This window comes from Condylura cristata, unplaced genomic scaffold (assembly GCF_000260355.1).
Source record: "Condylura cristata isolate star-nosed mole 26May11 unplaced genomic scaffold, ConCri1.0 scaffold00001, whole genome shotgun sequence".
Lineage (NCBI taxonomy): Eukaryota > Metazoa > Chordata > Mammalia > Eulipotyphla > Talpidae > Condylura > Condylura cristata.
The window spans coordinates 22,130,440-22,152,412 of NW_004567102.1; the positions used below are offsets into that span (position 1 = coordinate 22,130,440).

The window sequence follows — 21,973 nt, forward strand, 5'->3', positions numbered from 1 at the left end:
AGAAGAAATGATGACTGACAAAGCCTGGTAAATTTGCATAGTACTGCTTCACCACAATTTTATTGTTTGTTTAAAGTGTTATAAAAATTCTCTCAGCAGCCCCATATCACCGGCCCAAACTCCATGGGGACAAAAAAAGGAAGGAAAACATTGGTAGTCTTTTTGTTGCTGTTGTTGTTAATTACAAAGCTCCAATCTTTCCTTTCTGGTAGATCAACTATTAAAGTAGAAATAACACCTGTAAAGGATGAGAGAATAATCCCATTCTAAATAAAAAGCTCTAAGAACTTACTTTTCTCATTATCTGATTCCTCATTTTCCAGCTCGTGTTTCTTCATGGCAACAAAACATCGAATACAAGTTTCTCTGAAAACCTGTCCCAGACACTGATCATCTTCCTATGCCACAAGAGCATCTTCCAGTTTCAAAGGCTTTGAGTGGTAGACATCAATGCTGTCATCTAGACAGACCAAGAAACCATCACTGCCTTGAAGTCGAGCCAAGCCTGCAACAACACCTGCAGCCAGCACCAGGTAAGGTTTTGCTGGAGCTGAGTCTATTTTATTTTCTATCTGGGCACTGATATTCAAAGCACAGCTGTTATAGCTGTATCCCCACACTCACCTTCAGTCTTTACTCTCCTTAGAATCACCCTGTCAGCAGCTAACAGCAGGAGTCACCAGGCTGCTGAGAGCAGTGGAATGTTTCAAGGGTCCTACCAACAATTTTTACCCAGTGATTGTGAGCCCCTCGATTCCAGAACTTCTGCAGAATGTGTTTTCCTTTTTTTTTTAGGTTTATTTATTTTTGTGTAGAAGAACTAGGGTGTAGGCTAGTGACGTGGGTATGCATGTGTGTGTGTGTGTGTGTGTGTGTGTGTGTGAGTGGATTCACCAGAGACAGAGTGGGGAGCAGAACAGGCAGATCTACTGAAATGCACTGCTGAGGGGAGCAGCAGATGAGATAGGAGAGGTCTGCTGTACCATGTGGTTCAGCTTCCTGGCCAGGGTACAAATTATCTCAGCAGCCATGGTGGTGGTATTACCACTGAGACTTAATCCCTAGGCCACCAGGGAGGCCCTCAGAACATATTTTTCTTTTCACCATAGCCTAGAGACTATGAGACAAAATAACTGAAGTGCAGGACTCAGTCCCAATGAGAAGAGGTTAATGTCATTATATTTCTTTGCTATTTCTTTGACACCTGTTCAGAAGGTAAATGCATTGTAAACTGAAGGGATGCCAAACTCAGACAGAAAACAGATTTCCACCTGATCAGTCCTGGTAGAGGAGAAAAATCTCTCAACTTTGGCTCTAGTGTGAAATAAGCCATCAGTGGGTTCCTGGAGAAAGGGCTGGTCCTGATTATTTAGTAATGTTGATGGATGAAAGGATACGGTTTCTGAATTGATCATTTCGGGCATACAAAAACACAAAAATCACAGAGAAGGCAGAAAGCTGGGCCAGCTATCTGCTTCCAATGCACCTTGGTGAAGTCAATAGGGGCCCCAAGCCACAGTGAATGTGTCACAAATCACTCTTACACTTCGCTCAGCCTGTGGCAAAACTCTAAAGGTTGATAACTCTGGCATTAGGACTATGTCACTATGAAAACATATTGCTCCTATGTGATCTACTTCACTGTTCTTTGGATCAGGTGTGAATTCAAGATAACCTTGGAGCACGTAAACACCATTGATCACTTTTCCTAAAGAAATTAAAAGATAGAGTAATAGGGTTTTGAAACGTGGACAAAAACAAAGGCGGAAGTAGTTTTGATATATGTTTAGCATCTATTAGTTAATACTAGTTTGATATCAGATAAATTTTAAGTATATTAAAACCCCAAAAGAGGGACTTTCTCTGGTGGCACAACAGGTTAAAGCACCACATTATGAAGCTGTCGGAAGCCACTGCAGTACGAGTTTGATCCCTGGCCAAGTTGCTGACCCACATGGCACAGCAGACCTCTCCTGGACTTCCCGCTGTTCCCCTCAGCAGTGTATTTCAGTACTTCTGCCTGTTCTTCTCCCCACTCTGTCTCTGGTGAATCTTCTCACCCACTACACCTCTGGCCTGTACCCCAGTTCTGTAAACATAAATAAATCTTAAAAAAAAAACCCAAAAGATATGTTGATAAACAACTCGATATTTTTAGTTTTGAAGTCTTTATGTGTTTTTAGATCTGAAAATAGCAGACATCCTTAAAGGTATAATGTTAAAGAAAATATCTTCATTGCAAAAGGCAAAGGTAAAATTTTATGGTGGTTTAGAAATAACTATATCAAAAGTACTTTTCAAATGAGTTTTCCATTTTATGGAATAGGTGAAAATATTTCAGTGAAGCTTTCTTTAGGCTTATTGTACTTTAATTCCCGTAGTTACAGACTCTCAAAATCTATAGTAAAGAACCCTCTTCTCCTTCTGAGAGCCTAGGTCTTACGACACCCAGGACAGTCATCCAACCAGGCCTGCTGACCACTAAGCTCCTCTTTTCATCTGTTTTCACAGCCCCCCTAAGAACGAACTGCCCCACTAACTGACAGTCCTAGAACTACTTCCTATGACATGACCTATAGCCCTAAAGTTATAATTTCCAAAATATTGGAGCCTTTTAGTTAGCATGACTGGTATCACCTAATTTGCTTTCTAGGCCTTGCTCTTTTGTTAAATACAGTTGTGAAGCTGAAGCCACTGCACTTTGTCCTTCAGCTCCCAAGAATATGTGGTAAAAGTGTTGGGCTTGATGACCACTTAGGCACTGCCTAGCCATATCCTTCTAGGGTTCAGTGGACTTGATAATTTATTTAACTTCTACTAGGTGCCACACAGTAAGGAAGTGATGAGATTATAAAGTTGAACAGACACATTAGATAATTTCTAGGAATTGTGTAATAGGGATATCAACAATCCTTCATATATCACCTTGCAGGCTATATTAATGGGGAGATAAAAAAATCAACTGACCATAAGGTTTGGTTCCTACAGTGTCAATGCATATTGCAAGGTTGAAAAAAAAAATCCTTTTTTTTTTTTTAAGATTTATTTATTTGTGCATACAGAACTGGGGTACAGGCTAGAGGCTCAGGGGCGGTGAGAGGCTTCACCAGAGAAAGAGTGGGCAACAGAACAGGCAGATCGACAAAGCACACTGCTGAGGGGAGAAGTGGGCTGGTCAGGAGAGGTCTGCCACACCATGTGGTCACCTCTGGGGCAGGCAAGGATTGAACTCATGTGGAAATGGCGTTAGCTTCTTAGTGCTGTGCTTTAACCCGCTGCCCCACCAGGGAGGGCTGAAAAAAAAAATTCTTATATTCTGCTACCCTGATTGTTAATGATGTTACTCCAAATCCCAGAGCTTGGCTACCAAAGAGAACGTGGTTCTAGCATAAATAATCTACCAATCTATTCTGTACTGTTCTGCTGCCTGTGACCATGACCCTCGGCCTCTTGTACTTTCTACCATTTCCACACATATTTTCAAATGTTATTTGATTTCTCTGACCCAATTCTGCTTTTATTAGTAATAAATTCAGTAAGTTATGCACTTCTCAGTGTCTCCTGAGTACTTCAACTCACTCAAGCACCTGTATGGATATGTTTGTATAAATATATTATGTATCTTGAATTTATACACACATACCTTGTGGAATTTTAATGAATTTAAGTAAAACTTTTAGAGGACTTAAATAGATCCCATAATTCAAATTTTCACTGTAAAAAATATTTTCCTACTTGTCAAATTTCTTTTTTGAAACTTGTTAGTTCTGTGTGTATCTATAATGTGAAAGAGTGTCTTTTATTCAAAAGGGTTCCAAGAGTTTCTGTAATTTAAGTCTTTTCTTACAGTCACAAGAAAAGAATAATAAAATACAACTGGTTACCATTTCACCTCAATAGACCTCCAAGTGTAAAAATTTTGTGTTTTTCCCAGCACTCTTTTCTAATACTTATTTTTTTATTCTTTTTTTTTAACATTCTAAATTCAAACTACTCTTTATTAAATTGTGGTAAATATATATAAGTATATCTTATCCTCTACAGCAAATTAAAGCACTAGAAGAACTGCATACAATGTAGATTATCATGAATTCAATAAAAATTGTTGCAGAACAGCTCAGATCCTGAACAACTGAAATTTGGAACATAGTAAATGTCACCTTTTGAAATAACCAAAGATTTATGAGTTGTATAAGCATGTTTTGATTAAAATTAGAAAGAATATACCTTATCTGCATATAATTTAAATTAAAACTAATCCTTTGATAGAACAGAAACAATGTAAGTTGGTTGTAAAGTCTAAATAAGTTAAAAAGAGTCATAACCACTATTATCATTGGCTTATCATTTGGCTTTTACCAGTTTTTCCTCTATTTTTAATAAATGTAGTAAAAACAAACACTGGGGCTAGAAATAAAGAATCACAAGCTGATGGCCAACTCTGCCATTAACTGCCTGCATAATCTTTAGAAAACTTTCCTTACCTTTATGGGCCTCCCTGGTGGCACAAAGTTTGAGGTATCAGAGCTGTCAGGTTATTGCTGGTCACTGTGTCATGAGTTCAATCCCTTGCCAGGGAGCTAGCTTGCTTACATGGCGAGGCGGACCTCTCCTGCCTCTCCAGCTGCTCTGATCACCACTTTGTCTCTGGCAAATCCTCTCAACCCCCATATCTCTAACCTACATTCCAGTTTCTGTATGTATAAATAAATAAATCTCTAAAATAAAACTTTCCTCAATTTTTCTGCTCTTCACTTTCCTCATTTATAAATACAAAGAATGGATTACATCATCACTTCTATCCCTTCATGATTGATTTTTATAATTTTCAAATTATTTTCTACAAAGATTAAAACATTTAATATGATTTTATAAAGATTGAAATTGCCTTTTACTAAGGTCTAAGTAAATTGAAATTATTGACTCCATATTTCGTTTAATGAATTTCCCACACAGAATTTTATATGTATGCAAACACACATTGTTTAAATAGGTTTGTGAGGATGAGACTATTTTTAATGTCTATTCATAATAAATTTTCAAAATGAAGTATTTAGACTTATATTACAAATACTTGTATTATTTATTATACCACCACAAATAATGAAATGAATTTAAAGTATTTTGTCAAAATTTTGTATAAATACAGTGTAAACCTTAAATAAGAATGAAATAATAATTAACAGTTAGTGAACTGTATTAGAAAACTAGGGCTAAGTATAAATACAGCTTGAGAGAAAGTATAATGGGCAATGATAAAAATCTCATGATAAACAAGCTGTTTCACTTAGCTAAACTTGAGGGGAAAAGTGTTTCTTATATGTGTGCCATTGAACAAAATGATGGTAAGTATCTTCAGTAGCAGCTTGAAATAAAGAAAAGAATGTAGGCATTTTCTCTTTATGCCACTTCTACCAATCCTACCAATGTTGGAAGCATATTAAATTACACTTTTGCAAAGGAATTCTTTTGAGGAATTATACTAATATCAGGAATCTGTATCTTGTAGATGCCATTAGTGGAATAAATTATTAGAAGTTAACAAAAACTGAATAGCAAGTGGGTTTATCCTGAAATCATTGGAAAGTGCCTATCTCAAGTGCCCAGTATGTATTTTCATTGCTTGAAAGAAGTTCATGTGAATTAAAAACAGCCTGTCCACAGTAAATTTCATATTTTATTATCAAAATTAACCAGCAATGTTCTTATCTACATTAAAAGGAAGCTATATCTTCGGTAAAGTCTAAAGAATTTCTTATGACATAAAGTTTAATCTGCTGAATTTCATTTAAAAAGCAGCCAGTGTTTGAAGAAGCCCAGTTTTTCCTAACTTAAAACAAATGTTAAAATTATAATTCAATGTCAAAGTGATAAAAGAAGATATATCTAAGTAAAAGATATAATAGCATAAAGTTTTTTTTTTTAAATAAACTTAGTTAGAGAGGGCCCTCCCTGGTGGCACAATGCGTTAGGACACAGCACTGCAAGCCAGCCACAGCCGCTTCAGTGCACGTTTGATCCTTGGCCCTAGAGGTGATCCATATGGTGTGGCAGACCTCTCCTGACCTGCCTGCTGCTCCCCTCAGCAGTGTGCTTCATCAATCTGCCTGTTCTGCTCCTCACTCTGTCTCTGGTGAAGCCTTTCACCATCCCTGCACCTCTGGCTTGTACCCCAGTTCTGTATGCATAAATAAACAAATCTTTAAAAAAAACAAGTTAACCATTATTTTAATAATTTAAATAAAAACTTAGAGAATGCTTAGCTCTGCTTTCACAATTAGTGCTGACACTGCCTTTCCTTAAAAAAATGATGCTTCGATCATACAATAAATCAGTCATAAGATAAATACATGACATAAACTAAAAAAAATTTCAGAAAATCTCAAAACATATCCAAAAATACACTATTTATTAATATTACTGTTTTCAAATATTCATTAAGTCATCCAACAACAATAGGGTATTTTCTTATCAAAATTAGAAGCTAAAAGGATATGCTTTTTATCTAGCAAGTTCTTTCTATTTAATCACTTCATTCCTTTCATATTTGCTCTTGGGTCTTCTGTTGCAATTTTCTCATGTCAAACAAAATATAATCTTCATAATTGCAGTAAGAAAAGAAGATATTTCTGTGGAGGGAAATTATTGAAGGAAGGACAAAAATTACCATTCCTAATTAGTTTTGTGATTCTGTTGGGTAGCTTGGTAACTGAGAGTATATATTCAGCTCCTTAAGGAGCAGTAATGTATTTGGGGAAGGACAAGGGAAGGAATAAAGTAAATTATTGGTTTTTAACTGAACTGTTACATAGATGACAAGAAAATAAAAAAGAGTAATAAGGATCTTTTGCTTGGTAATGATCAAGAAATTACATTCAACCATTCCTTTCATGTTAAATCTCACTTGGAAGAAATATGCAGGGACACTCTTAAATCTGGACATACTATGAAAGTCGGTAGCTTCAAATCCCACAAACTGAAGGTGATTGTTAGCCATCTCTTGTTTAATGTGCTTCATTCTAGAAAACTGATGTGGAACTGAAATTTGAGTGGTGTTGGGGCCTCCCTGATGGCACGGGGGTTAAAATCATGATGCTATCCAGCTATCTGCAGCCGCTATGGCCTGAGTTCCATCTCAAACCAGGGAGGTGACCCACATGGTATAGCAGACCTCTCCTGACCTGCTCACTGCTCCCCTCAGCAGTGTATTTCAGTAGATCTGCCTCTTCTGCTCCCCACTCTGTCTCTGGTGAATCCTTTCGCATTCCTCCCACCCATTGGCTTATTCCCCAGTTTCTTGTATGCATAAATAAATAAAAATAAATATTTAAAACAAAAGAGATTTAGGGCTCTCCCTGGTGGCACAACGAGTTAAAGCACTGCACTATGAAGCTCTCCGAAGCCATGGCAACACGAGTTTGATTCCTGGCCAAGGAGCTGACCCACATGGCATGGCAGACCTTCCTGACCCACCTGTTCCCCTCAGCAGTGTATTTCAGTCTTATCTGCCTATTCTGCTTCCCATTCTGTCTCTGATGAATCCTAAAAAAAGAAAGAAAGTTGAGTACTGTCCCTTGTGGCACCTATAAAGAATGATTCTAAGTCACTATCATGATGAACTGAGAAGAAAAAGGAAGATTAGAGAGTCATGATTTAGTCATTGTGATTAACAAAAACCTCATTAAATTGATGTTACTTGATATTATTTCCCTTCCTTCAGCATGTTGCCAAGAATATGGTCTCTAAATGGCCTACAGATCATATATCACATTGAACTACGTGAAAAAGTCAAAATTTTCTGTAAATATACAGCAATTCCATATGAAAATACTTAATGAAAATGACTTTGCTTATTTATTATGGAAAGTAGAATATATTTGCATAACTGGACAGTGTTGACAACATGGATGTCTGTATGCAAATGACTATCGTTAAGAATTTTAGCTTCTTGAGCTAATACTTTACAGCTCCATTTTGATTGAAGGTGCAATTGTCTGAGTTTGTTTATTTTCTGAGGACTTGGGGTTTGTTTTGGTTTTTGCTTTTGCTTTGTTACAGAAAGGGCTTTATAGAGTTATAGTAGCACATGAATCTAAGAAATTTTCATCTCTCAGTCAAATTTAAACTTTCTATAGATCAGCAAAGGATTTTTTTCTAGAATGAGTAGGAGATAAAATAGCTAGGCTGCACGCTCAATTTTTAAATTAAAAACCTTAAATATTGCTTTATTTTCAAGGCTTTTTAAAAAAGATTTATTTTATTTATTTATACATACAAGAGCTGGGGTGTTGACCAGAGGTGTGGGGTTGGGGTGGGGGGGAGGGGTAAGGGGGAGACTGAGAGGATTCACCAGAGACTGAACAGGGAGCAAAACAGAGGGATTTACTGAAATACACTGCTGAGGAGAGCAGCAAGTGAGACAGGAGAGGTCTGCTGCCATGCGAATCAGTTCCCTGACCAGAGATCAAACTCTTGTCACTGTGGCTGGAGATAGCTCGATAGTGCTGACTTTAACAACTGTGCCACCAGGGAGGCCCTATTTTCAAAACTTTTAAGATAGTCTGCATATTATAAAACTTTCAAGTTAGAAGTGACTTTGGAGATAAATCATGTAATCCAAATACCTCATTAGCTAGAGTCCCAAAATAGTGTTAACTAGGTACCCCAAATCATACTCTCAATTTATTGCCAAAAATTACACTAGAAGCTATCCTCTTAACTCCCTGTAGGTGTCTCATAACTGTTAAATAATTGAATGCATCTAAAGCATATAAGCCAGGCATCCAGTATACATCCTAAATGTTATCCCCCATTGGAAGAATAAAACCAAGCCATGCAGCCATTCAGCACAAACACTGAAGCCTATATGCCTCCCTCCAAATCCTGTCTTTGTCTTGACAACTTTCTTATCCTCTCTGTGCCTTGGCTTTCTCACTGATTAAATAGGCTTGTTATGGCAATTCAAGTTATTCAGCAGTTCCTGCAGAAAGTCAGCACCATGTAAGTGCTTCTTAAACAGAGGTGGTGAGCATGATTATCCTAACCCTAGTAAATGGCACCATGATCATGCCTGCATCTGAATGAATACCCATCAATCTGTCACATAACTGACATGGAGCAGGTATAATTTTAATGTGATACCTGAGTATCCTTTTTCAAGATATAATTAGGCTCTAAAAATAAGCATAAAGATTGACAGTTTAAAAACATAGATTAAGTAGATTTTAAGTACATGAAGCATGAGCAAAACAAATTACTGGTTCTACCTATGCAAATATATTAAAGATAATGTCCTGTCACTGATACATTTGGCTACTCTAAAACTCCTGAGGCTTTATAACTACCTTCCATTTAACACAAACAATTAAGCTGTAGCAATTACAATGTTTCATGCTAAATTAGCAGTTGTGTTCCCAGCCTATTCTGAAATATTTGGTACTCTGTCCAAGTTGAATAATGTTCCTTATGGAACATTAAGTTAATAGAAATTTTGAAATATCAAAATTTTCTTATAATCAGTGTCCTAAACATAATAAACAGTTATGTAAGCTTTATATAGTTTAACTATATAAAACCATCAGAAGACATCTTCTATGAGAAGAATAAGTTCATTTTATTGGTTCACCAGTAATATGACTATCAGTAATATATTAGTCCTTTGCTTTATGTGTATCTTCTAGAAGTCCCTTAATATGTATTATCTTAAAACAAGAAAATATTCACCCACTCAAGATAGATATTTTAGTTATTCCATACTTATATTGGACATATTCCTAGGAAAAGATTCTTTTTAATTAATTTATTATTGTTGTTATTATTATTAATTAGGCAAATACATACTCATATAGTATTTAACTATAGACAATAAATATGCAATCAAATGCAAAGATGGGATAATTTATCCTGGTGGAAAGCACTAAGGGAAAAAAAAATAATCATCTGAAATATTAATTCTACGACATTTGATTACAATGTGATTACAACAGATTCAATCCCTGATTCACTTTAAGATTAGTATGTTACACTATACCTAGAGAGTGAGATTTTGTATTCATTTACTGGCACTGCCGCCTTAAAAACCATAAACCAGGTGGCTCACACAAGAATCTATTTTGCTATTGTTCTGGAGAATAGAAGTGTCAACAGGGGTGGTATCATCTGAGGACCTCTCTCCTGGGTATGTAGATGGTCATATACTTCCAGCGGTCTTCTGTGGGTGTGGGTGTGTATGTCCCCATGTGTCCTAATTTCCTATTTCTATAAATACACTGGTCAGATGGATTAGGGATTACTCTACAGACCTCACTTATCATTAACTAGCTCTTTAAAAACCCATTCTCCAAATATAGTCACATTGTGAGGTACTAGGGATTAGAACTTTAACATATAAATCTGAGAGATGTTTGGGGACATAATTCTGCATGACAACATATCATCCTGTACTCATCAGCGTACTTCTTACTGCCTAACTTAATGTTTACTGTCAATGATCCCCCACCTGCCTGTTCACTCCAGGACTTAGCTTTACTTGCTGCTGTATCCCTGGTATGTGAAGAAGTACAGGTATGTTATAGGTACTCAGTAACTATTCCTTTAAAAAATTGGTTATTAATTGACATATTAATTTATCAATATATTGATTGGTTAGTATATCCTGTATGATTTGAACTTGTTCAAATAACTTGTACAAAATGGCATCACCTATTTTGATAAGTATCTTCAGGATCCATTTCTTCATTTAGAAGTTCAATTATTTAGGGCCCTCTCTGGTGGCGCAGCGGGTTAAAGCACAGCACTAGTTCTATATGAATAAATAAAGCTTTAAAAATATATATATAAACTAGAAGTTCAATTATTTCACCAAATATGAAAACCCTATCTAATTTCATCTGCAGAAATCAATTAATCTTGTCACATCATTATCTGAATTCCTTTTCTTCAAGTGAGTCCTACTTATGAGTTACAATCAAACTTTCTGGTCAGCCCTTCTGAATGTGCATGATGAATAGCAGGTAGATAATTGTCAGTTCAGGGGCTCATTTGTTTTTCTTACATTGTGGTTCCTGGGAAGTGTTCTTCTTTTTCACCCCTCAGAAGACTAATAAATTAGATCAATGTGCTTTTATGGAGGAAGTTTTACTGCTGTGAGTATTTAGGGGAAAAATAAGAAAATATTAAAAAAAAAAAAAGAAGAAGAAGAAAACCAACCAACCTTCTACAGCAAATAGAAGACCTTAGAGAATTGTTGTTCATGTTCCGTGACAGTGAGGACATATTTCAGTGAGAGAGAACAAGTCATGTCCACTTATCAAAGTCAGATTGAATAGGCAGTTGGGTTTTCAGCTATCCATTCAAAAAAGAAAAAGTGCATTCACATGCTTTGTAATCCATTCTGTTTACAGCAAGCCTGGGAAGATCTGCAGACTCCTTTCCCAGGATCTGGCTCCTTCATCTGCAAGGCTATGCTGCAAGGCACCCTACTAGTGCAAAGGAGAAGCTCTCCTCCGGCTGTGTCATGTCAGCCCAGTTGTGCAGAAAGCCCAGGTAAGTGAACAACCACTACAAAATAGGGGAAAAAGCAAAAACCTAGTAACAAGTGTGGAGGAGGGGTAACTTGGTGAGGGGAGCAGCAGGCGAGATACAAGAGGGCTGCTGTGCCACATGGATGAGCTCCCTGGCTGGGGATCGAACTCATGCTGCAGTGGCTGTGGATCTCTCATAGTGCTGAGATATACCCCTCTGCCCCAAATAGAGAGGCCCATTTGGAGATGAGCCATACATTTATTTATAAATTATGTTTGGTGTTTTGGGAGTGGGAGTTATAACTGTTTTGGTGATAAAGGCTTATTAAAATAAAACTTAATCTAGCTCTGGGTCAAAGAGAGAGTGTTTAAATTAACCAAGTTGAATCAATAATAATACATCTGCTCCTAGTATAGTTGACTGGTACAAAGAGAGTTCATGACTAACTTATTCAGTCAGATTTTTTAACTTAAAACTAATTCCTGGTAAACTTCATATTTTTAAATTACTATGTAAAGCAAAGGCTGCAAACTTCAAGAGCCAATGTAACCAGTAGATATTTTCTCCTTTAAATTTTTATAATAATTTAATTATTTTTGTTCATTATTACTGATATAACATTAATTTAAATCACTGTGTGTACTTTTATACACACACATATTCACACACACACACACACACACACACACACCACCACCAAAGCACCCAGAGTCCTTCACCAGAGACCATCGGGGGCCCCTGCCTCCTTTGTTCCCATCCCCAATAGCAGTCTCAATTCTGTGGTTGCATTTCTAGGGGTTTTTTGTTTGTTTTTGTTTTGTCAGTTCCTTTGTTTTGTTTCTCCATATTATTTGTCTTTTTCCTTTTGCCTTATTTCACTTAGCATAATCCCTTACAGTCCCATCCAGGTTGCTGCAAATGGCAAGCATTCATCTTTTTTTGTAGCTAAGTAGAATTCCATTGTCTACATACACCACATTTTTCTGATTCATCCCTGTGTCCTTGGACACTTTGATTGTTTCTATACCTTGGCTTTTGTAAATAGTGCTTCAGTGTACATAGGAGTCCATCTATCTCTTTAGGTTAGTGTTTTTGCATTCTTCAGATAGATACCTAGGATAGAATTGCTTGATCTTATGGAGATATATTTTTTATGTTTTGTGGAATTCCGAACTGTTACACATAGGAGCTGGCCAGTCTACACTCCTGCCAACAATGTATAAGCGTTCCTTTTCCTTCACACCATTACCAACACTTTGTTCTGTCTGTTTTTGATGAGAGTGAGGTGTTATCTCACTGTGGCTCTGACTTGCATTTCCCTGAAGATAACTGATAAGAAGCAGTTTTTCCTGTACCTCTTGGCCACTATGTGTCTTCTTTGTAGAAGCATATTTTTACCTCTTCTGCCCATTTTTGTTTGGGTCCTTTGTTTTCATTTTGTTGAGTTGTAAGAGTTCAGATATTTTTTTAGTAGTCTTCCTGGTGTTTGAAATCTTTTTAAAATTAGTTGACACTTAGATGCCAGAAAATTTTATATAAAAATCTTGAGTACAAATTTCTATTGAGTAAAACTTGATTTGACAACACTGAGAAGATATTTCCCCATAGCAAACATTGTCTGGGTTCCTAGGTAATCCTGAAGGAGAAACACTGCCCCTAATTCATAGATTAGCAAATGTTTTCTGTAGAAGACCAAATAGTAAATATTTGTAGCTCTGCCGGTCATATTTAGCTCTTGTAATGACTCAACTGTGCCATTGCAGCACAAAAGGAGTCATAGTCAATACATAAATTTTAGTTACAAAACCAGGCAGCAAGTGGAATTTGGCCCATGGGCCACAGTCTGTAAACCTCTGCTGTAGCTTCTCATAACCAGCACAACTGCCTATGTTCTTCACAGGCCACCCCACTCATTTGTAGTCTCTACCAGGCCCCGTGGCATTTGTATATTCCCTTCAGGACTATCGGTGTTCACATTCTTCACTTCATAGACAAATCCACGAAGCCCTAACACAGAAAAATGTAAAGATGAATGACAGTGTGGTAGATAGAATTGTCCCCCAAAAATGTCCACACCCTTAGCCCTTGAGCCATCTGCAGGACAAACAGGACTTTGCACCTATAATTAAGGTTATGAACCTCAAATAAGGATAACATCTCAAGATTATCTAGAGACTCCTGAAATGCAAAAAGAATAAATAAATCTTTCTCCAGGATAGGTATAAAAGAGTTATGAAGAGAAATTCAGAAATATTCTGAACATGAGAAGGATTTGCTGGTTCTGCAAGATATAGAGAGAGGCTTCTGTCAGTTGATAGCCAGTAAAGTAACAGTAACCTCAACCTTATAATCACAAGAAATTATAATCACAACCTTAAAATCACAAGATTTTCCCTATAATATGAATGAATTAGGAGGTGTTTGGTTCCCCAGAGTCTCCAAAAGAACCCAGAAGGCCAACACCTTGATTTTAACCTTAAAGCCTTTTAACCTGAATTGGACCCTCCCTGGTGGCACTGTGGGTTAGGACTCGTCTCTCTCTGCAAGCCAGCGGCTGTGGCTTCATTGTGAGTTCATTCCTGCCTAGGAGGTGATCCACATGGCACAGCAAACCTCTCCTGACCCTCCCACTGCTCCCCTCAGCAGTGTACCTCCTCAATCTGCCTGTTCTGCTCCCCACTCTGTCTAGGGTGAATCTTCTCACCACCCCTGCACCTCTGGCCTGTACTCCAGTTCTGTTTGCATAAATAATCTTTTAAAGTAAATAAATAAATAATAATAATAAAGAAAAGCCAAAAACAGAGAAACCATACAGAAACATACAGAAATCTGTATGTTAGATTTCGGACATACAGAATTATGAAAAAACTATATTCTTTAATGATGCTAAACTTGTAGTAATTTGCAGTCTTCCTCTCTATGATATATTAAAAGAAGGTTGAAAACAATGCAGGCATATCTTAACTTGTAGTAATTTGCTTGTAAAGGCAAACATTGTCTGGGTTCCTAGGTAATCCTGGAGAGACACAGCCCCTAATTCATACAATAAAAAACTAACATATAGGGTCCTGATAACAAACACTTACCAGACTCTAATACTTTCATAGGTGATAAAGTTTTTTTTTTTTTTTTTAGATTTATTTATTTGTGACAGAGTGGGGAGCAGAACAGGCCGATCGATGAAGTACACTGCTGAGGGGAGCAGCGGGCGGGTCAGGAGAGGTCTGCCACGCCATGTGGTCACCTCCGGGGCAGGCAGGAATCGAACTCATGCGGAAGCGGCTTTAGATTCTCAGTGCTGTGCTTTAACCCGCTGCGCCACCAGGGAGGGCCGGTGATAAAGTTTTTTACCTGGCCCCCAGAAGGTAATTTCTAAGTCTTTGGACTGTCCTACCTGATGAAAGTGTCCTTTTTACCTGGGACCACAGAGTCCCAGTAGAAAGTCTCACAATCTCATTTATTATTATGTCATATGGCATCACCTTGATCCTGAGAGCACTTGGGTACTGAGATCAACCATGTGGTCAGTTGACTATAGAACCCTATAAAATCTCTGGACTCTGGACTCAGATGAGTTTCCCTGGTTAACAGAATTCCAGTAACTGCCACATACTGTTGCCAAGAGGACAACACTGTCCATGATAGCACTCAAAGAAGATAAATGGGAGTTTCATGATTAGAACTTTCTTTGAAGAAAAAAGTTCTAAAATATCCCCAATACAGTTTGCTCATCAATTAAAAACTTGAGAAGCAGATATATTAGGAAACCATGGTGTGGGGAGTGGAAAACAAAAGCTCCTTCAGTTTTTGGAGGGAATAATTTGGAAAAAATTAAATGGCTAAGTTTATCCTGTGCATTTAATAATTAAACTTGTTGATTTCAATATGGCTGTTATACCTGAAATAAACTTGTGATATTCTGTTTTAAAAATATTAGTTATATCACTATTGCTAAATCAGCTATTTAGAACTGCAGAATCACTCTCAGAAAAAAAAAAAATTGAGACTCCCTAAATCATATGCAGCATTATAAACTAATGCTACCGCAATAAAAAAATATAATTAAAAATATAAAAGACTTGAAAGATGCTTCATTTTCATTACAACCCCTTCATTCTCCAGATACCCATTATCTCATGGGTAAAGAAACTATAAAGCACTTCTAAATTACAGGTGTATTAATTATTTACGAGTTCTGACTTCCACCCTGGCATTTCTCAGTCAACATCCATTATCTCCAGTCAAATATGTCAGTTTGCTCCTGAACCCTTATCAGTCTGACTGGAGTTTGGATTTGATTCTCCCACTGGAGGGCCAGCTGATGTTTGGGGGGGGGGGGGGAGATGCTTTCTCATTGCTGTCTGATTCTGGGGGTCCTTGTCATTTGTGGCAAATGAGCCACAGCAGAATCAGGTTCTGTGACTGGTTTGTTTCTGTCTTCCCATGTGGCACAGCATTAGATTTCCTGTCCTTCCTAGAGTAATAAAGAAAAATGTTAAGATTTGCCTGCATTGTTTTCAACCTTCTTTCAATATATCATAGAGAGGAAGACTTGAAAAAATAATTTATTCCTAGATTGTGTCATTTCCAGTCAGGGACAGTGGGAAGGATCCTCCCTGGTTGCCTGCCATAAGCCTGTACATTGTCTTAGGAATTTAAAATATCATCAAATCTGTAAAAATTCTGACAGCTATTATTGTACTATTCACTGACCATTTGTACTGTCCCTGCCCCTGGGCACTACTATGATTGTTTCTGTTGTTATCCAAAATGAACTCCTGGTTTCAGCATTGCTTTGATGTATTGAGTTCATTAGGAATATCAACATCTGGTATGAAAACTTGTTCCACACCTGTATCAAAACCTTCCAAATTCTTTGAAATGACTTCTGTACTCTTTCTCAGAGTGGAAAGGTGGTTCTTTCCCAACATATCACTTCTCCATTATTATCATCCTAGTTGGTTTTTTTTTTTAAGATTTATTTATTTATTCGTACAGAACTGGGGTACAGGCCAGAGATGTGGAGAGTGAGAGGATTCACCAGAGACAGAGTCGGGAGCAGAACAAACAGATGGAAGAAGTACACTGCAGGGGGGAGCAGCGGGCAGGTAAGGGGAGGTCTGCCACGCCATGTGGGTCACCTCCTGGGCAGGGATCGAACCCATGCGGAAGTGGCTTAAGCTTCTTTGTGCTGTGTTTTAACCTGCTGTGCCACCAGGGAGGGCCCATCATCCTAGTTTTAACCTTTTAAATTCTGAATATTTTGATTGGCTATTTTTAGTACATTTTCATTGTAAGCATTTTGGACATCTTTTTTTTTTTTTTTAAAGATTTATTTATTTGTGCATACAGAACTGGGGTACAGGCCAGAGGCTCAGGGGCAGCGAGAGGCTTCACCAGAGACAGAGTGGGGAGCAGAACAGGCAGATCGACGAAGTACACTGCTGAGGGGAGCAGCGGGCGGGTCAGGAGAGGTCTGGCTCGCCATGTGGTCTCCTCCGGGGCAGGCGGCAGACGGGAATCGAACTCATGCGGAAGTGGCTTCAGATTCTCAGCGCTGTGCTTTAACCCGCTGCGCCACCAGGGAGGGCCCTCATTTTGGACATCTTTTATATTGCTTATGTTAGAATCAATTTTATTCTTTGTTCTTGTTGCACTCATAGAAGAAAAGAAATTGTTTGCAAGTTGGACAGCATAATAGAGAATGTCAGTGACCACATCTTGACATGTCATAGTAACTGATGACCTTATACATTGGACATGTCCATTTCTCCTGCTGAAAAATTATGTGGCTTCCTTATCTTTCTTCCTTTTTCTCCTTAATTTATTCCTCCTAATAGTTTCATTCTCAATATTTTCATCATACTTCAGCTAACACTGAAAATTATATAAATATTTAAGAAAAACAAAACTTGGTATTTTTTCATGTTTTTTATAAATTTCTCATGTGACTTGAGGGGAGAAAAAGGTGGCAGGTTAGGATCAAAACAACATTCTAAAGTGTTTTGAGCTCTTGTCTTTCTGAAGAGCAGGATCTGTCTCCAATATAGGTCCAGACTGGCTTCTGAGGAATAGTTATACTAATTCTCAATAAAAACAATTTACCTTCAGAAGGCTAAAGGAAGAAAGAAGAATCACTTTTATGTGTTTGCACGCACTTATGATACCTTAATACTGTTGTTACTATGTTAAAGATTTCACAGGGTAAGTTCTTTTTAATGATTTTAAAGTTTCATTTATTAGAAAATTATGGTTTCTTTCACTCCAGATTATCTTATACTTGTACCAAATGACATTTATGAGAGATACTACTTTAATATTTTCTAGTAACTTTGGATCTTATAGAAATATTTGTATAAAATTTTCCCACATGCTTTTGATAGGACTCTAACAATGATAGTCTTAACACTTTGTACTTAACACATACATATCTTCACCACTTCTAATTTTTTTAAGATTTATTTTTTTATGCACACAGAACTGGGGTACAGGCCAGAGGAGCAGGTGTGGTAAGAGGATTCACCAGAGGCAGAGTGGAGAGCAGAACAGGCAGATTGACTAAGTACACTGCTGAGGGGAACAGCAGGTGAGTCAAGAGAGGTCTGCCAGGCCATGTCTCTGGCCATGGATCGAACTCACACTGAAGCGGCTGCGGCAAGCTTCATGGTGTTGTGCTTTAACCCGTTGCTCCACCAGGAAGGGCCCTATCTTCACCACTTCTAAAATGTCTTTACCATGCCATTACCAGAAATATACATAATTGTATATGTATTTTTTTGTTAAATTTTTTTACATACACCTATTTTTTTTTTTTTTTATCAAAGTCTTATTTAGAAAGTGAAATACTTTCCAGGAACATAAATACCAAAGGAAACAGAGCAGACTAACTTTTGGCTTAGTTTGGCCCATTAAAGATCCCTTTACATACATATGGAAGGAATTAAATGAGAAAACTTTAATGTTCCTTCTGGCTTTAAACTTCAACTTGCAATTTAATACTAAAATGAAAATTTTGTGGGGCACATTTCCTCAGCATAATCATCAAGGCAGTAGAATCTTCTTTTTACAAATGAGATATTTGAAGCCCAGAATCTTGACCAGAACAACAAAGTGGATGGAAGATGCAGTTTATAAAGGTCTTCTGATTTTCAAAACACTAGCCTACTTCCTAAATGCTAGAGACTCAAGCCCAGAGAAATTCATTGTGTTAACACTCACCTGAATGCAAACAAGCCTTTCACTAAGAAAAAACAAAAGTAGTTCACCTAGCTACTCCCTTAGAGTTTCACTAATAAGAGCCTAAGAACTAAGACATAGTGTGTACCTCCAACTGCATTATAGGTACTTTAAAGCTTTCTTTTCTTCCCAAAAGAAAAGTAGATTTAGTTCAATCCTTGGATTTCCTTTTATGTACGAGGGTGATCACATTATTGACATAGCTATAATAGCTGAAACAAATTTAGTGGTTGCCTGCTTTACCCCACCTCCAACAGAGTATTTTTATTCTTTAATCTTTCTATTATACTTAGTGACAATGTGAATGATGTTTCAGACAAAAATAAAATCTTATGACCATGATTCATCCTGATTTTTACACTAAGTATCATGTCCTTTTGGAGTCTTAGTTATTTAATCCATAAACACACTATAAATATAATCATAATTGTAGTTGGGAGCATTTTCAAACTGGCAATATTTTATACTTAATATAAGATTCCCAAAAATATCCAGGGGACCTTTACTATTACCTGCACTTTTGACAAGGCAAAAATAGGTTCACAAGTTTTAAGTGACTTGTTCAAGTTCATATGACTGTCAAGGAAGAATGGGAGTTATTTGAAGATTTTCCCACATTACCATAATTGGAGAGTTGACCTAGATAGAATTTCAGTTCTATTATATAATGTTATCTGCCTGACTCATAAAATTTGTTCACTCAACTTCCTCTATTATATATTCTTTTTCAATTATGCATTTTTCCTGTGTAAGTGTTAGAATCATCTTAACTCCAGTCACCACCAGCCTAAACTTCATCATTCCAAACCTTGGGTACTATGAGGAATTTACTATGGGTCAGACATTCAAACACACAAAATAAATAAAACATGGTCTGTTTCATAAATAATCTTATATATGGACTAGGAAGCAATGTGTTATTACAGAGGTTGAAGGCTTCCATGGTAAAGAAAGAAATATAGTTGTTACATAGCCTTAGGGATAATGAAGGCACAGGCCAGGCAGATAGATAAAGGGCTGTTGGCCAATGGTAACCACCAGAGCTGACACCCAAGAAGGAGCCCACGCTAGCATTCATTGTCATGACAAAATGTGACCCAGTGGAAGCAGTTTTCCAAATTTTTCAGGGAAGCCTGATAACTGGATTGTGATGTGAAATGTTATGATTGTTAATGTTGGCGATTAATTTAATGTATAAACTAGGACATTAATAAGAAAGGTACTCAACTACCACATACCTATATCTCAAAAGACTAACAAGGTGTTCAGAATCTGAGAAGTTCTAGGGGGTCATGGTGAAAGTAGCAGTGGTATTTAGAGAGATAATGGTCAAAATACTTAACCATTAGTACAACTAACAAAAATAACAAATTTTTATTGTACTACTACATTGTACTAGTTCTTTTCTCTCTTTTTTTTAAAGATTTATTTATGCATATAGAACTGGGGTACAGGCCAGAGGTGTGGGGGTGGTGAGAGGATTCACCAGAGACAGAGTGGGGAGCAGAACAGGCAGATTGAAGAAGTACACTGCTGAGGGGAGCAGCAGGCAGGTCAGGAGAGGTCTGCTGTACCTCCAGGGCAGGGATGGAACTCATGCTGAAGTAGCTTTAGCCCCTTAGTGCTATGTGTTAGCCCGCTGCAACACCAAGGAAGGCCCTCTCTTCTCTTTTTTAATTAATAATTTTATGGCATTAACATTGGTTTACATAGTCATTTGCACTTTAGAACTTAGGGCACCCCTCCTTTCAGATATTGCTGCCAAAGCCCAGCCACCACAAAGCACTCATGGTCTAAATGCTTTGCCTGTAGGGATTCATTTAGTCTCAAAACAATCCATTAAGCTAGGTATTTTCTCATCCCCATTTCTTTGATTTTCTTTAAGTCAATCAACAAGTAGCTAATTCCAAATCACACATCTTTGAAGTGGGAGAACTAAGATTGGAAATAGGCAATTGGCTGCAGATTACAAATACATAACACATCTTTAATGAATATAATCATTCACAGTACACCCACATCATTGATGAGACGCTGAGAAGTTAAGACAGTGTTCTAGAAGTTCTCTGCATGCCCAGGGGTAAATTCTTCAGTAGATGATTTGTGGAAAGGTTCAAGAGTACCAGGGGAGCAGTATGACAGCTAGATGGTTTTGAGCATTGGAGGGAGGGAGTGGGGGCAGGATATGCAGCCCCTTAAGGCACCATTGTCTGCAGCTGTTTTCCAATTAGTTAAGAAACATTTCAGCATTTATGAACACTAAAGCAATATAATTTCAACTGACAAATCTGGTTGCCCCACTATGACAAACAGTGCATGAAGCACTGTAAAAACTAAGTAGATGTTAGTGGTGAATATCATTGTGCTTACCCATGTATTACTGAGGATCTCTCTTAGGAAGCTACTTATTTTAGTTTATCCTTTGGCCTCTGACTCATAGTAGATGGCCTATCTGAGCAGCTCTCAATTCTGAACTCAGTAAGAGAATCTCTTGGACAGGTGAGGCTATATCAAGCAGTCTGAGGGGCAGTGTGACCAAAGTACTTATGCTTGGGCTCTATAGCACAGGCAGAACGTTTTACACATAGAGCCTTCAGGTAGTCAGGGAAATTAGGCCAAGCTTAAACAGAAGGGACATCAGACCTGAGGATAGAGAAGGGTGAAATAAACCAGGATGGGAAAACCAGGATCATAGGCACAGATGTGTGATTTCATTTTGATCACATGGCATAAATATGCAAATCAAATTCATGCTTCATCTAGAACACCTCAAAATTCTACTACAACAGTTTGATCCTGATTTCTTTTGACATTTCCACCAAGAAACTTTTCCCATTTCAGAGAAGTTTCTGCTGTCATTCCATCAGATGTTTTATTTTCTTACAGGCAAGAATGCCCTTAAAGAATATTTCACATTGCAACATATTTCTATAATTCATCCTTTTCTCATTGCAATATTTTTAAAAGTTATTTATTTGGCTTAATACAAGTATGTCATTTTTCATTTTGACTCAATGATCTGATAAAATTAAAAGAAGCTTGACCTAAAGGAATTCTGCCAAGCATACATTTAGACACTAATTTAACCTAGTAAGTTTCCTTCCAAAATAATAACCAATGTTATTATACTCTAAATATCACTGAATTTACTCACTTACTTTTTTTTTTTAATTTATTTTATTTGTACATACAGAACTGGGGTACAGGCCAGAGG

At 37.3% G+C, this 21,973-nt stretch overlaps 1 protein-coding gene across 1 annotated transcript in view; it reads right to left on the reverse strand.

Moving 5' to 3' along the window:
* Positions 1-398: 398 nt before the first annotated feature.
* LGSN (lengsin, lens protein with glutamine synthetase domain) overlaps positions 399-21,973 on the reverse strand; it is a 39,669-nt gene continuing 18,094 nt past the window's right edge. Inside the window, 8 exon segments of the mRNA XM_004695916.1 lie at positions 399-579; positions 720-782; positions 1,105-1,422; positions 1,424-1,511; positions 1,514-1,708; positions 4,360-4,407; positions 6,874-7,066; positions 9,142-9,173. Of these exon segments, the coding sequence (XP_004695973.1) occupies positions 399-579; positions 720-782; positions 1,105-1,422; positions 1,424-1,511; positions 1,514-1,708; positions 4,360-4,407; positions 6,874-7,066; positions 9,142-9,173 (1,118 nt within the window).